Source organism: Phycodurus eques, chromosome 13, assembly GCF_024500275.1.
Source record: "Phycodurus eques isolate BA_2022a chromosome 13, UOR_Pequ_1.1, whole genome shotgun sequence".
Taxonomy (NCBI): Eukaryota; Metazoa; Chordata; class Actinopteri; order Syngnathiformes; family Syngnathidae; genus Phycodurus; species Phycodurus eques.
In genome coordinates, this window is record NC_084537.1 from 4,939,678 (window position 1) to 4,953,747 (window position 14,070).

General features: G+C 45.4%; 1 protein-coding gene across 2 annotated transcripts in view; it reads left to right on the plus strand.

The window, feature by feature from the left end:
• The first annotated feature begins 2,210 nt into the window (after positions 1-2,210).
• adcy8 (adenylate cyclase 8 (brain)) overlaps positions 2,211-14,070 on the plus strand; it is a 68,586-nt gene continuing 56,726 nt past the window's right edge. For both annotated transcript variants that reach the window (XM_061693498.1, XM_061693499.1), the window contains exon 1: positions 2,211-3,493. In XM_061693498.1, coding sequence (XP_061549482.1) covers positions 2,606-3,493 — 888 coding nt within the window. In that variant the 5' untranslated portion in view covers positions 2,211-2,605. The remainder of the gene's footprint in view (positions 3,494-14,070) is intronic.

Genomic DNA, 14,070 nt, shown 5'->3' on the forward strand with positions numbered 1-14,070 from the left:
TCCACTCTGACTCAATGTCCTCCGAGTCCCCCGGGACGTGGGTGAAGTTCTGCCCGAGGTGGGGTTGAAAGTCCTTCTGACAGGGGATTCTGCCAGACGTTCCCAGCAGACCCTCACAATACACTTGCCAGGTCACACCAGCATCTTCCCCCACCATTGGAGCCAACACACCACCAGATGGTGATCAGTTGACAGACAAGAAGACTGGTACCAGAGCCCAAGCTCTGTGTGGAGGCGAGCCCGACCATATCTAGTCGGAACTTCTCGACCTCCCACGCCAGCTGGGGTTCCTTCCCTCCCAGAGAGGTGACATTCCATGTTTCTAGAGCCAGCTTCTGTAGCCGGGGATCGGATCGCCAAGGGCCCTGCTTTTGGCCACTGCCCAGCTCACACTGCACCTGACCCCTATGGCACCTCCCACAGGTGGTGAGCCCATGGGAAGGTGGACCCACGTTACCCTTTCGGGCTGTGGCCGGCCAGGCCCCATGGGTGCAGGCCCAGCCACCAGGCGTTCGCCTTCGAGCCCCACCTCCAGGCCTGGCTCCAGAGGGGGTCCCGGTGACCCACGTCTGGGCAAAGGAAAACATTTTCCAATGTTTTTATACATCATAGGAGTCTTCTGAGCCGTGCTTTGTCTGGTCCCTCACCTAGGATCTGTTTGCCATGCATTACCTTGCCAGGGTCATAAAACCCCAGACAACTTAGCTCCTAGTGATCATTGGGACACACGAACCCCTCCACCACGATAAGGTGACGGCTCAAGGAGGGGACATGTTGAAATGTCATTTAATATTATTTGACATGTTTGTCATGAGCGCATCAACGCACATTCTCCTTCATTTATATTTAATCTTTTCACACAACACTAAATTGGCCACATTGTTCATATATGTTTTTAATTATTGTACAAATACGATCTTGTCATTGTGCTTTAATTCCATGTCAACAGCAAAGTTTGATTTTGTCATTGGTGTTTGTTAAAATGTTAGTTTAAGTCGTTACGTGTTTTTCTTAAGCGATGTACTGTATCTAACGACATTGCGCTACAATGTGGTTTATGTAATTGTGTTACGTATGGTCTAACTTCAAAACTTGATTTACTAATGTGTTTTTAATAAGAACAATAGGACCATCATATTGTACTATAATATGAAAGCATACTGTAATTAAATAGCATGTAAAGAAACTAATCAGTTTTTGACCCTTTTTTGCTTCAGTTCAGTGGAGATGCTACTGCTGCTACTTCTGGTGTGTGCACCTTGGCCACCCGGGGGCAGTATAACACAGACATGCGGACTATGGAGGAGGTCACAGATTCTCAGTAGGCTGCAGTATTATTATTATTCGTTCTTCGCAGAGGATTTTGACAGACGAATTTAAGGCGGAGGTGGGACTGCATCAGGGATCAGTCCTGAGCCCCTTCCTGTTTGCAGTGGTGATGGATAGGCTGACAGATGAGGTTAGACTGGAATCCCCGTGGACCATGATGTTTGCAGATGACATTGTGATCTGCAGTGAAAGCAGGGAGCAGGTGGAGGAACAGTTAGAAAAATGGAGGCATGCACTGGAAAGAAGAGGAATGAAGATTAGCCCAAGTAAGACAGTATATGTGCATGAATGAAAGGGGTAGTGGGGAAGAGTGAGGCTACAGGGAGAAGAGATAGCAAGGGTGGAGTCCAGAGGAATTTTGCGCGATACGGATATGAAAAAAAAATCCGCAATGCACTTAATTCATGATAGTTAAACCGCGATATAGCGAGGGAACACTACGTGGTGATTGGGAAATTGGGAATAAGGGAACGATTCAGAACGCTGCGTTTGGAATCATTCGTCCTTCCTAATTTCAGAATCAGTTTTCCGCTGTAAAAAAAAAATAATAATAATAAAATCCCTATACAGTGATTACCAAATGGCAAACTGGTCCTCAAGGTCATACTGCAAATTGTTGGTTTTTTTTTTTTGCTATCTAAATCAAACCGGAACCAGGGCGTGTAAATACAGCCATGACGTCACACACTAAACTCACCAGGCGGAGGAGTTGTTTTTTTTTCTTTTTTCCATTTCAGAGGGGGATTGTGCTGTATTACCCCCCCACCCCCCCCCCACCCCACCCCCTCCCTCAACCAGGTGTTGCGTCCGCCGCGTGGACCGAGGAAGAGGAGGAGGAGGAAGAAGAAGAGGCTTTGTGCGCGCACTCGCCGTCGAGCATCAGTCGGCGCAAGAGGGGAGCTCGTCAAGACGCCAACAAATCCCTCACGTGCAGGCGCGGGAAGAAGAATATTCTGGATGTTTTCAGATGCGCGTTTTTAGGGCACCTCGCGGATGCTCCGGCGGTCGGAGCTAATCCGCGCGCCTAATCCACGTTTCTCGCTCTTGCGCGGATTTATGAGCCGTCTCCTCGCGTGACGACGACGATGATGATGAGAATGAGGATGAGGATGAGGATGAGGATGATGATGAGCTCCCCCCGCCGCGCCGCCGCAGCCGCCTCGCGCCGCGCCTGCCACCAGCAGCAGCAGCAGCAGCAGCAGCATCATCATCATCTCAGCTCCGCGCCCCCGGTTCCACGCGCACACCAGAGGTAACTGGCCCACCCGCGCGCGGCATGGAACTATCCGAGGTGCGCTGTTCGAGCGCCTGCAGCGAGGAGCTGTACACCATCAACCGGACGCCGAGCGGCAGCAGCGGCGGAAGAACCGGAGGAACCGGAGGCAAGCGGCTTCTGTGGCAGAACGCCGTCCGCCACATCACCGAGCAGCGCTTCATCCACGAGCAGGGCGGCGGGGGAGGGGGCGAGCCCGAGCGGCCGGACGCGCGCAAGCAGTCCGCCGGCCGGACGTCGGTCGGCGGCGAGCGGCAGCACAACAACGGCGGCACCAAGGTGTTCCCCGAGCGGGCCACCAGCAGCGACCTGGGCTTCCTGCAGATCGACTGCGCGCCCACCAACTCGGACTTCTTCCTGAACTGGGGCTACACGTACCGCGGCGTGATCTTCCCCACGCTGCGCAACGCCTTTAAGTCGCGCGACCTGGAGCGCCTGTACCAGCGCTACTTCCTGGGCCAGCGGCGGAAGTCGGTGGTGGTGATGAACATCCTCGACGTGGTGACCAAGCTGACGCTGCTCGTGCTGCACCTGGGCATGGCCTCGGCGCCCATGGACCCGGTCAAAGGCGCGCTGCTGGGCTTCTTCGCCGGCGTCGAGGTGGTCATCTGCGCGCTGGTGGCGGTGCGCAAGGACGCCACGTCGCACGGATACCTGCGCTACAGCGGCGCCGTCACCTGGGCGGCCATGGCCACGCAGATCCTGGCGGCGGGGCTGGGCTACGGCCTGCTGGGGGACGGCGTGGGCTACGTGCTCTTCGCGCTGTTCGCCACCTACGGCATGCTGCCCCTGCCGCTGGCCTGGGCCATCCTGGCCGGACTCTTCACTTCCGGCCTGCACCTGCTGGTCAGGCTGCTGCTGGCCCACGATGCGCCGCTCTCCAGCAACCAGGTGCGCACACCTGACCCTTCCCTTACTTTCTTCACTCATTCATTCATTCACACACCTTGACACCTTCTGTCCTTCATTTCCCCCCCCCCCCCCCCTCCATTTCATTTGGACATTCACGCTCTCATTGTCCATTCAGCATTTCTGTTGTTCACTCCTTCATACTTTCCTTTCACTGTGTCATTTCTTAACTCCGTTCATTCTTTCATCCTTGCATTTCTTCACTTCGTCCTTTAATCCAGTCCATGTATTCATGCCTTCCTTCTTTCCTTAATATCGCCAACCTTTCATTACTTAATGTATTCACTCCTTCATTCGTTACCTCATCCTTTCATTGCCAAATTCCCTCACTTGTTCAGTTTCCCGTATTATCATTTCATTTATTCATTCCTTCATTCTTTCATTTCATTTCTTCACTTTCCTCTTCGTGTCATCCTTTCATTGCTTCATTTCTTCACTTTTCATTGTTTCCTCCATTCATCATTTCATTTGCTCATTTCATATTTTAATTTGTTCCTTCACTCATTATTTTATCCTTTACTTCACTCCCTTCTTTCCATTGTCATTTCAATAGTTAGTTTCTTCACCCATTATTCATCCTTTCATCACTTCATGTAATCACACTTCATCTATCCGTCCTCCTTTGACGACCTCATTTCATTTCTTCTCCTTCACTTGCCATTTCCCTTCTGTTCCCTTCATCAATCCACTCTTTTGCGCGTTCCTTCACTCCATAATTTCTTCAGTCCTTCACCATTTAGTTCATTCATTCATGAGTTGATGCTTTATTCCTTCACTGTGCCATTTCCTTCATGCTTTACTTTCACATTTCTTCCCTCACTCATTTGCTCCGCCACTGCCTTCCGTCGTTCATCGCTCTCATGCTGTCATTTCATCCCTCCATGTTGCTTTCATCACTCTTTCACTTGATCCTTCGCTCCTTCATGTTGTCCTTTGCCTCACGATTCCACATCTTTAGCCCCGAACTCGCTCATCCACTCATCCATTCTTTCCATATTCGCATTACATTTCTTCACTTCTCCATTCTTCCATCACTTGATTTCATTTCCTCGCTGTCCCACTCCTTCCTTTCCTTCCTCCTTTCCATGCCTTCATTTTCTTCCTTCACCCCCCTTCATGCCATCATTTCGTCACTCCACGAATTAATGACGTGAATGTTTTTCATGTGGACACTTTTGAACATCCTTGCGCTTTTGATCCAGAACCTCAAAGCTTAGAAGTCCAAGTAGCGCCTCCTACTGGTCACTCTCCTTTGTTCAATCCGTAGATTTTATTTCTTGGCGGCAGTGAGGACGGAAGACGAGTCGGTTGCAGCTCGGGAGAATTAATGAACGTTTGCCGGGAGTGAGGAGGATTAGCCGTCGCTTGACTGCAGGCAATGTTCGCTCTCCAGAAAAAAGAAAAAAAAAAAAACACGTCAGCAAACGAAGACATCTTTCATACGATCACAATTAGCATCTTTATTAGGGTTAACACGGTCCGAGGGTGGGTAGCGCCTCTGCCTCGCACTTCTCAGGTTAGGGGTTCAAGCCTGGGCTCGACCAGTTCAAGGTCTGTCCGCATGTGCCCTGACTTTTGACTGGCGACCAGTCCATTGCTGCCCGTACAGTATGTGCTCCGGTCGGAGGATTGTTTTTATTTCAAGTGTGTAGTGCAGCGCGAAATGAAGTCAACTGCTTTTTGTTTCATCATCAAAACGTAACAGTTGAGTCAGAGGTGAACACTAACTATGATGGGATGAGCTGCTGAAATGCTTGAGGAGGTCAGGGGTCAAATGAATCCACACAGTCACTATGATTAATCTCACGCTGAGGTATTATTTGTTTTTTTTAATTTAAATTTTTTTTTTTACTTCAAACACGAACTTGTCCAAGAGAGATTTGGAAAATTCATTCCCCTGGAGCCAGTTTGACTTCGCTGCATGAAATTTGGCAGACGTGTGAATCATGAGATGACCCACCAAAAAGTCTCAAGAAACCATTCTCGAAAAAGTCTGCCATTTTGGTTAAAATCAGCCATTTTTAGGCTCTTTTTCTTAGGGGTCTTGTAGGGACAAATGTATCTTCAGAGATTTTGTCCGATTTGCTACCGGATTTCGCTTCACATCAGGTTTGAGTTGTTCAACGCGTTTGTGGGGTGTCCTTGAGATGCCCCTCGACCATTTCCACCTGGCAGGCGAGCAGTAAGTCAACAAATGTGTGCGCTTAGCGTCCAGATTGAGTTGAAAATTCCCAAGCGGGCCTCGTTCCTCTCATCCCGTCAGGCTGGGAATGGCCTGCATCGATCTGACGCCATCTCCTTAAAGCCTCTCGGGTGGGGGCGCATTGCCCCACCCCCACGCCCTTTGTCTGCGGCCCGCGGTATCGAATGCCTCTTTTCTTTCAAAGCCGCCGTGCTCTGATCTTCTCTGGAAATAACAAGAAGCTGGTACTGACCCAAACACCCCCCACCCCGACCGCATCCCTCTTCATCATCCTCAGCGGGAAAGCCTTCAAGCGGATGACATTCTGCTTACACAGTTAATGCTTATTTACATACACAGGGTAAACAAATAATGATGTTGGTGTTATTCTAAACCTTCTAACAACTGCTCCTTTAACAAACACGGAGAAGCAATACGTACAGAGCACACAACAATACTCACAGGCATATCGACCCCCGTCGGGCAGAATCCTCACATCTCCAAAATGACAACTTTTCATGACTACTTTTACTTGCTCGAGTTACCAAACACAGCATCATTCATTTTTATTTTATTCCTTATATTGCTATTATATACTGTTACCTACCAACATCGACATACCATCCCAATTGCTAATTTAAGATGCAAAAAAAAATAAAAAATCTGGTGCCATTGATTAAAACGGTGCAAACGCGTCGCCAGCGCCGGCCGGTCCACATCAAAGTCTACGCTCATGCTGAATTCCCCCCCGCGATCAGGAAAAAAAGCCTTCAATACCTCACAAAAACAAATGACTGTGGTTACATCATCTTCCATGAGCGATTAAATGAATAAAACAACGAGCTGGCTAAGCAGTTTAATAGGTGGAAATTAATCTGCTGAGGGCCCACTTAACTTACTTTCGTGGCTGACCAGTTCCTTCTGCGACAAAGCATTACAGCGCTCCATTTGAAACAAAACAGGCTGACCACAATGTATCTAACCGATTAGAACCCTTATAACTATTTTCACTTGTTATTGTGTTAAAAAAAAGAGCAGAGACTTACAATATGGAGGCCACGTAATTCTCTCTGTGAAAAAACATAAACAAAAAAAATAAAAATAAATAAGAATTGCTTAAAAATCCAGGAAGTATCAGGGGGTTGGCTGTGTGGCAACACAAGTGTCAATTTCTACCGGTTTGCGTGCGTGTGCGTACTCGCACGAAGGGCTTTTCTGTGAAGCGGACACCATTATGAAGTCAATAGCAGTCTATATCTCTCACTCACACGCACACGCACGTTTCCACACGAATTCCAGAGCTGCGGGCCCGTCGATTAGCCGCCGCAGTTTCCTTTCTCAAGGTCAAACTGCGCTTACCTGAAGCGGCGGCTGCGGCGCAAAGATAAAGCGGGAAAATCAGCGAAAGAGAGAGCGAGAGAGGGGGCGGGGGGCGGGGGAGAAGGGTTAAGTGGGGGATGCATCAGGCGAGCCAGCGAGCGCCACGTCGTAAAGAAGCAGCAAAATTATTATTATTTATTTATTTATTTTTTTTGATGCGCAAAAAGCCGCCGTCGCTTTTTCCTGGCAAGATGATTTGGTGGGGCTCACAATGAGCCCGAGCCCCTGGTGACGAGGCTTTACACCAAGGGTGTCAAACTCATTTTTAGCGCAGGCCACATTGTAGATACGATTTTCCTTAGAGGGCCATTATAATTGTAAAACCATATCAATGTTTAATCGCCTCATCATATTATTACACATAGACAACAAATTGATGGATAACTAGTTTTGAAATTAGAAGTCAAAGATATTGTTCTGTTCAACTATTGTTCAAGTAACTATAAAAGGGGTTTGGAGGCAAAACATGCTTACAATAGTTCATTACTATTTCTTACATATGAATATTATACAACAATTTTGGAACAGATTTTAGCAAGAATCATGGAAGTTGACAACACATGATTTGCTTTCACGGGCCACATAAAATGGTGTGGCGGGCCAGGTCTGGCCCCCGGGCCTTGAGTTTGACACCTTCGCTTGACACGATCAGGACTTTTGGGGCCGATCGGCGAGTTTAAAAAAAAAACGATAACCAATCAGCGATCTGATCGCATGATGGAGGAATGTGTCTATTTAAATGACCTGTTCATTTACTGTATATACTTGTGTCCTTAATTGCTCCAAAAATTATAATTACAAAAAATAATGTCTCTTTGTTCCTCTATTGATGCCAGTGAGGCATAGTGACAGACAGAACAAATGAATGGTCTTCTATTAGATGGCAGGAAGTACATACTGTAATTAATGTATCCACTTTTTGTGACATTTTTGTTTGTCGGTGTGCCGTGAGATTTTTCAATAATTGTAAAATATGTTCCTTGGCTCCATAAAGTTTGGAAATCACTGCTCTAGTCAAGCGTATGTATTCTAATCAGTCAGGTCAAACCAACATTACAACATGACAGAAATAAGGGGTGCTAGCCTACTGTAATTAAATGACAGATGTGTTGTCTGTCCCACACCGCCGACATTATTATTTTTTAAATAACTTTATTGGCCGTCGGATATTTACAGTACTACGTCAAAAGACACGCGACAAGGCTAAAAATACACTAGCTTTTGGATTCAAATATACTGTGCGCGATGGAGACGCAGAGTAAATGTCTTCTGCGGAGCCGATCAATGACGCCATTGATCGGATCGGCGAATTATGACATTGAAGCATAAAATGATAATTATCGGCCGATACCGATCAGGCCGATAAAATCGGTGTAAAGTCTACTGGTGACCCCCTTTCTTTCCAGGCTGCATTGATGCCTTATAAAAAAAAAAAATAAATAAATAAATAAATGCACAGTGAATGTTTTTCTTTTCTTTTTTTTTTTTTTTTTTTTTTTTTTGTCAATTTGTGAAAGTGAACCAGCAGCAGGCGGGTGTTCACTGTTGTCGGTTTGCTTTTTCACAAATTCACCCACTGTGGCACTCACACATTGAACATAAAAAAAAAAAAAAAAAAAATTACAAGCATACCTTTACTGACACCTATGAATATATTCATCAAGTAGGTTTTTCAATGGGTAGGTGTTGAATAGGTTTTCACCCAGCTTGTCTGGTTAAATTCAGGTTTTGAAACCACTGTAATGACTAATAGATGGTGGCAGTGCATCGCTTTGGATTTGAGTTCAGCACAGCTTTTGAGTCGAAGATACAGAGCCGGCGGTGAATCTCGGCTTGCCACGTTGATTACAAGAGAGAGAAATTCCACCGCGTTGGAATTGGGACAAGTTTAGACACCTGACTCTTGAACAGAGTATGTGTTGCGCTAGGTAGTCGGAAGTGTGTGTCACAATCTTGAGAAAAGAGGATGCAGTTCATGGATTGAATACGTAGACATACATAGATAACAAACCGTACGCTGTGATATAGTTATATAATAATCAAAGTTTCACAATAGGCTAAAAACAGGTGCAACAATCATGTACGATATCCCTCACTAATTTCTTAAACGATGATAAATAGGATGAGTTTGAGTATTTGTTGCAGAGTGTTCCAGTCGTTTGGGGCAGAAAATGAAAAAGTCGATCGACCAAAAAGAGTGCAGAGTCTGGGAATGAAGAGGTTAATAAAACCGCTAGAACGGAGAGTGCAGGCGGTGGTATGCACGGCTGAGCGGGGAACCACGGTAGGGTGAGGTCATGCTAATAATTTAGCAATGACGTGTTCTTCGCTCTTTCTATAATCAAAAGGAAATCTTTGTTCAATATAGGAAAACATTTTGTTCAAAGAAAATAAAAAATGGAGATTTTATTTTTCGGGCCGTATTGTCCTGCCCTGTGTGAATCTCTTCTCGTCTGGTTGGCTATTTAAAGCCGGATGCACAAAAGCGCTCATGTTTCCGCGCGGTGTAGCGTGGCACCGTGCTGATATTTGACCTCCGCTCGTCATTCAGACGTCTCCAGTCGCTCCGCGCGAAGGATCGGTAGCGGGGAATCAACCGCAAGCGCCTTCCTTCATCCACATCCTCGTCCTCCTCGTAAGCGCGACGACGTGTCTGCTCGCCGACGTGCACTCAACCGTGTTAAATGTTTTATGAAGCTTTTAGTGTCCGTGCCGTGACCTCGCAGGCACGTCCAAAAAAATGTCTGTAAATAAAAAAGCTTTTAGCGAGCCACCACAATCGGGACAATGCGGGAAATAATCCATCACTCTTGTCAATCTTGCGTTTTTTATGTTGATGACTCCACGCTAATGCTGATCAACGGATTCCAAATATTCGTTAAAGTTGTCTGCTGTTTGTGTTGTATGGAGTTTTATTTCAAATTCGATATGAGCGCCAGCATTAGCCACCAGTTTCTCAAGCCGCCTGGGAACCGCATCGACTGATTTCCCAAGGAACTCTTGTGGGATGGAAGACATTAACTTCTCATATTCGCCCTTCAGGTTCTTCCAAAGTCGTTGGTTTGGTAGAAAAGACTTGCTCCTTCAATCACGGAACATACCCAAAGAAATTGCGGAAAATATTACAACATATGACTACGTTATAAGTATTTGAAAATATGGAGTTACTTTTCAATCACCCTGTATATAATATATTATATGTATATAACATAAAATTTCATAGCTTTGTACATAATTGCAACAATGCCTTTTACACTGTAGTATTTGTGACTTTAAATGTACAGTAGACCCCTGCCTACTTGCGGTTCGGCTGGCTTTTTTACTTATTCTGCTATGAGGAGAAATAAGTCAAATTCCACAAGGGGATGACAAACTCGTATTAATCGATAAAAATGGCTTTATCACCCAACCTTAATGCACAGAGATTTTTAGTGAGGCTTATTTTTTGGGCCTCTTTCTCGACCGTAGGTGCAAAGACAAGCATTATGCCCCACTCCCTGCTGCCATATTAATTAGGCAGCTCTGTGGCTTGGGGCTGGTCCGACCTGTCGCGGGTGGAAACCTATCGATGGTCTGGCCACCTTCAGCTGCATCTCTGCGGACACTTTTGGCAGGAAGGTTCCGAGGTTGAGCGTGACGAGGCGGGGCAGGTGAAGAAGAGCGCAGGGCTTCCGGCTTTCACAGTCATCCGTCTTCATTAAGGCGCCAAGTCACGTGCCCCAAGTGTCTCCTTTAAAATGTCAACGTCGCCTCGCTAATCAACTCGGGGTTTGTTGCTAAAAACAAGACCCCGCAGCCAGTTTCACTAAGCTGCATGAAATTTGCCGGGCGCGTCTATCGTGAGCAGACGAACAAACAAAAAAGTGTCAAGAAGACGTGCCTGAAAAGACGGAGAAAGCCTGCAATTTGGATTTAACACAGGCATTTTAGGCTCATTTTCAAGGGGTCCTTCAAAGACGATCTTGTCCAAGATTTGAAAAATTCAGCCCCTGAATCCAGTTCCACTGAACAACTTGAAATTTGGTAGAGATGCCCTTCAACGAAAACTAAATCCCCATGGAGAGATAAAAACGGAGATAAAAAGAAGCTGCAGGGTGGCAGGGAGAAATTGGAGGAAGAATAAGACTAAGACCAATCATCGAATATTGCGACCAACTTAAATCTTATAATAAGTCCGTAAAAGATACTAAAAATACATATTTTCCCAGAACAATAATTGTCAAGGTTTATTAATCATTGATTTCATTGTGATTTTAACAGCTTCCCTTTAAACCCAACTAACTCTCTCTGTGACAATTTTCCAGTCCACTTCAGAGGAAAGATTGACACTATCAGATATATTAATATTTTATCCAGGCTTAATGATTTGGCCGTTCTTAACGCTCGGGATTGCTTTTCCCCTATAAACCCTCGCGGACCCTGAGATCCTCCGGCTCTGGCCCTTTTAGTTATTCCCAAACTCAAGACACACATACACTGTGAGGCATCGTTCCAGTTTCACGGTCCACAGCTGTGGAACAGCCTGTCCGAGCACCTCAGGGCTGCAGAGAACATTCATGTTCTTAAGAAAAAAAATAAAATCACCTTTTTAATTTAGCTTTTATGAAATATTTGATTTACCTTTGAACTTACATTTATTCCCCCCCCCCCCCCGCCCACCCTCTTATTAGAATTTCATCGTTATATTATTATTTATTGTACTTGACCTTGCTGCACAGTGAACAACCGATTAGCACATCCGCCTCAAAGTTTTGTGTGGTTCAAATCCAGGCTCTGGCCCTCCTGCGTGGAGTTTGCATGTTCTCCCCGTGCATGGGTTTTCTCTTGGTAATCCAGTTTCCTAGCACACTCCAAAAACATTAATGGTAGGTTATGGTAAAAAAAAAAAAAAAAAAAAAAACCTTGAAAATGTTTGAAAGTTTCACATTTTATCCAAATGTACCACGCTTGGTCATGGTGACTATGTTGACGTACAGTTCTCATCGTAGACCCGTCACTTTCATGAGCTGCGAGGAATTAGTGTGCTTTCCAGTTCCAAAACTGTTGCCAAAGGTGAACGGCTTGACAAAAAAAAAAAAATAATGTTACTGTACCAAAAATAACATGTTCCAGATGCCAAAGACTTGTGTTTTGTATTCCCCAGAGCCATGCCTCTCTCCCTCTCTCTCTCTCTCTCTCTCTCTCTCTCTCTCTCTCTCTCTCTCTCTCTCTCTCTCGCTCTACGCACAATAGACAAAAGATAGAACCATCATCACATGCCCGCCACGTCAATGCCCCAAATTCATCATGGGCGCCACATAGGCGCGTCTTTTGGAATTTGATGTAGTCATATTGTATATCTGTGAGCTGGAAATATGTCAGTCCGATTCTCTGCCTGTATTGCGCCACAGTGCCAGTAAACAACAGCGGCCAATTCTGGAACTGACAGACTTTGTCAATGGCATTTTAAGTGACAAATGGAAATCTTTTTGGACACATTGTTCAGTCCCAACGGTCCGTTTTATCCAATATCCGTTATATCAGGGTCCGTTTTATTGAGGTTCCACTGTATATGTTTTGTGTATATTTATAATAACTTTATTGTCTTTTAGTGTTTCTTCAGAGGGAGCCCTCTGCACTGGGAGCTGTGATGGGCCGTGGCCATGGTTGTCATTCACCATAATGTGGCTCCTCTTACACCACTGGACTGGGGCTCTGTGCCAATGTCCTATGGCCACGGTCTGTTGTCTGCTCTTGGTGCAGACGGCTCCCTGAGATGGCATTTCCTCACCTGGATTCTCTTTGCTTAGCCATAGGTCATTACATCATTCCATTATAATTATTATTATTTTATATAGAGATTTCTTGTGTGTGTCTGTGTGAATGAGTGGCAGGAAGGGATTGATTTGTAACTATGTAAATCACTTTGAGTTGCATTTCATGGTATGAAAAGTGCTTTATAAATAAAGTTTGATTTGATTTGATATCATAAGTAGAGCCTCAAAAAAGTCTCAAGAAGCCATACTAGAAAACACACCGGAAATCTGCCATTTTGGTTTGTAGGTGGCCATGTTGGGCTCATTTTGACCATTTCTCGAGGTCCTGAAGATAAACTCGCCCTCGAGAGATTTTGAAGATTCAGCCCCCAATTTTAGTTTGACATGGCAACATGAAACTTGGTGGACTTGTCTATCACGAGTAGGCACACAACAAGTCTTAAGAAACCAACTTTGAAAACACACAGGAAGTCTGCCATGTTAGGCTCATTTTGGCTATTTCCAGGTGTTCGTTGAAGACAAATCCTCAAGATTTTGTCAGATTGTTACCAAATTTCAACCACGTATACTAGACTGATGGAAGACGCTAAATTGAGAAAGACTTACGTTTTCGTCGTTACGTGGGGGCAGCGAAGCTTGATGACTCGCGATAAAACACAAAACTCTTGTATACATAGAAGCTCAGGAAGGTTTTTAAAATTCAGCCCCCAGAGCCAGGTAGACTTATCAACTTAAATTTTGCTAGGTCTCTCTGTAATGAGTAGACCCACAAAAAAGGCCGTGCCTCAAAGAAACACAAATAGTTTGTCATTTTGCTTTGAAGCAACCGTTTTCAGCCAATTTGTCAGGGCTCAATCAAAGGCAAACTCGTCATAGAGAGACTATAGCCGCTCATGATTATTTCATTTTTTTTCCGGTAAATGCAGCCATTTAGGACAGTTTGACTCAGTAACTTGAAATTTGGTAGTCGTGTCTATTAGGAGGAGACCAACAAAAAGTCTCAAGAAGTCACCTGAACAATACAGGAAGTCTGCCATTTTGCTTTGAAGCGGCAAATGTAAGGGCCATTTTGGCCATTTCCAGGTGTTCTTTCAAAGACAAACCTATTAAGAGATTTTGTCCCATTGCTACTTAATTTCAAACACGTATCCAAGACAGATGGGCAAGGCTAAATTGACAGTTAAGTTTTTGTCAATCCGCGTGGGCAGAGCACGGTGGCGAATATTGATGACTTCCCATGA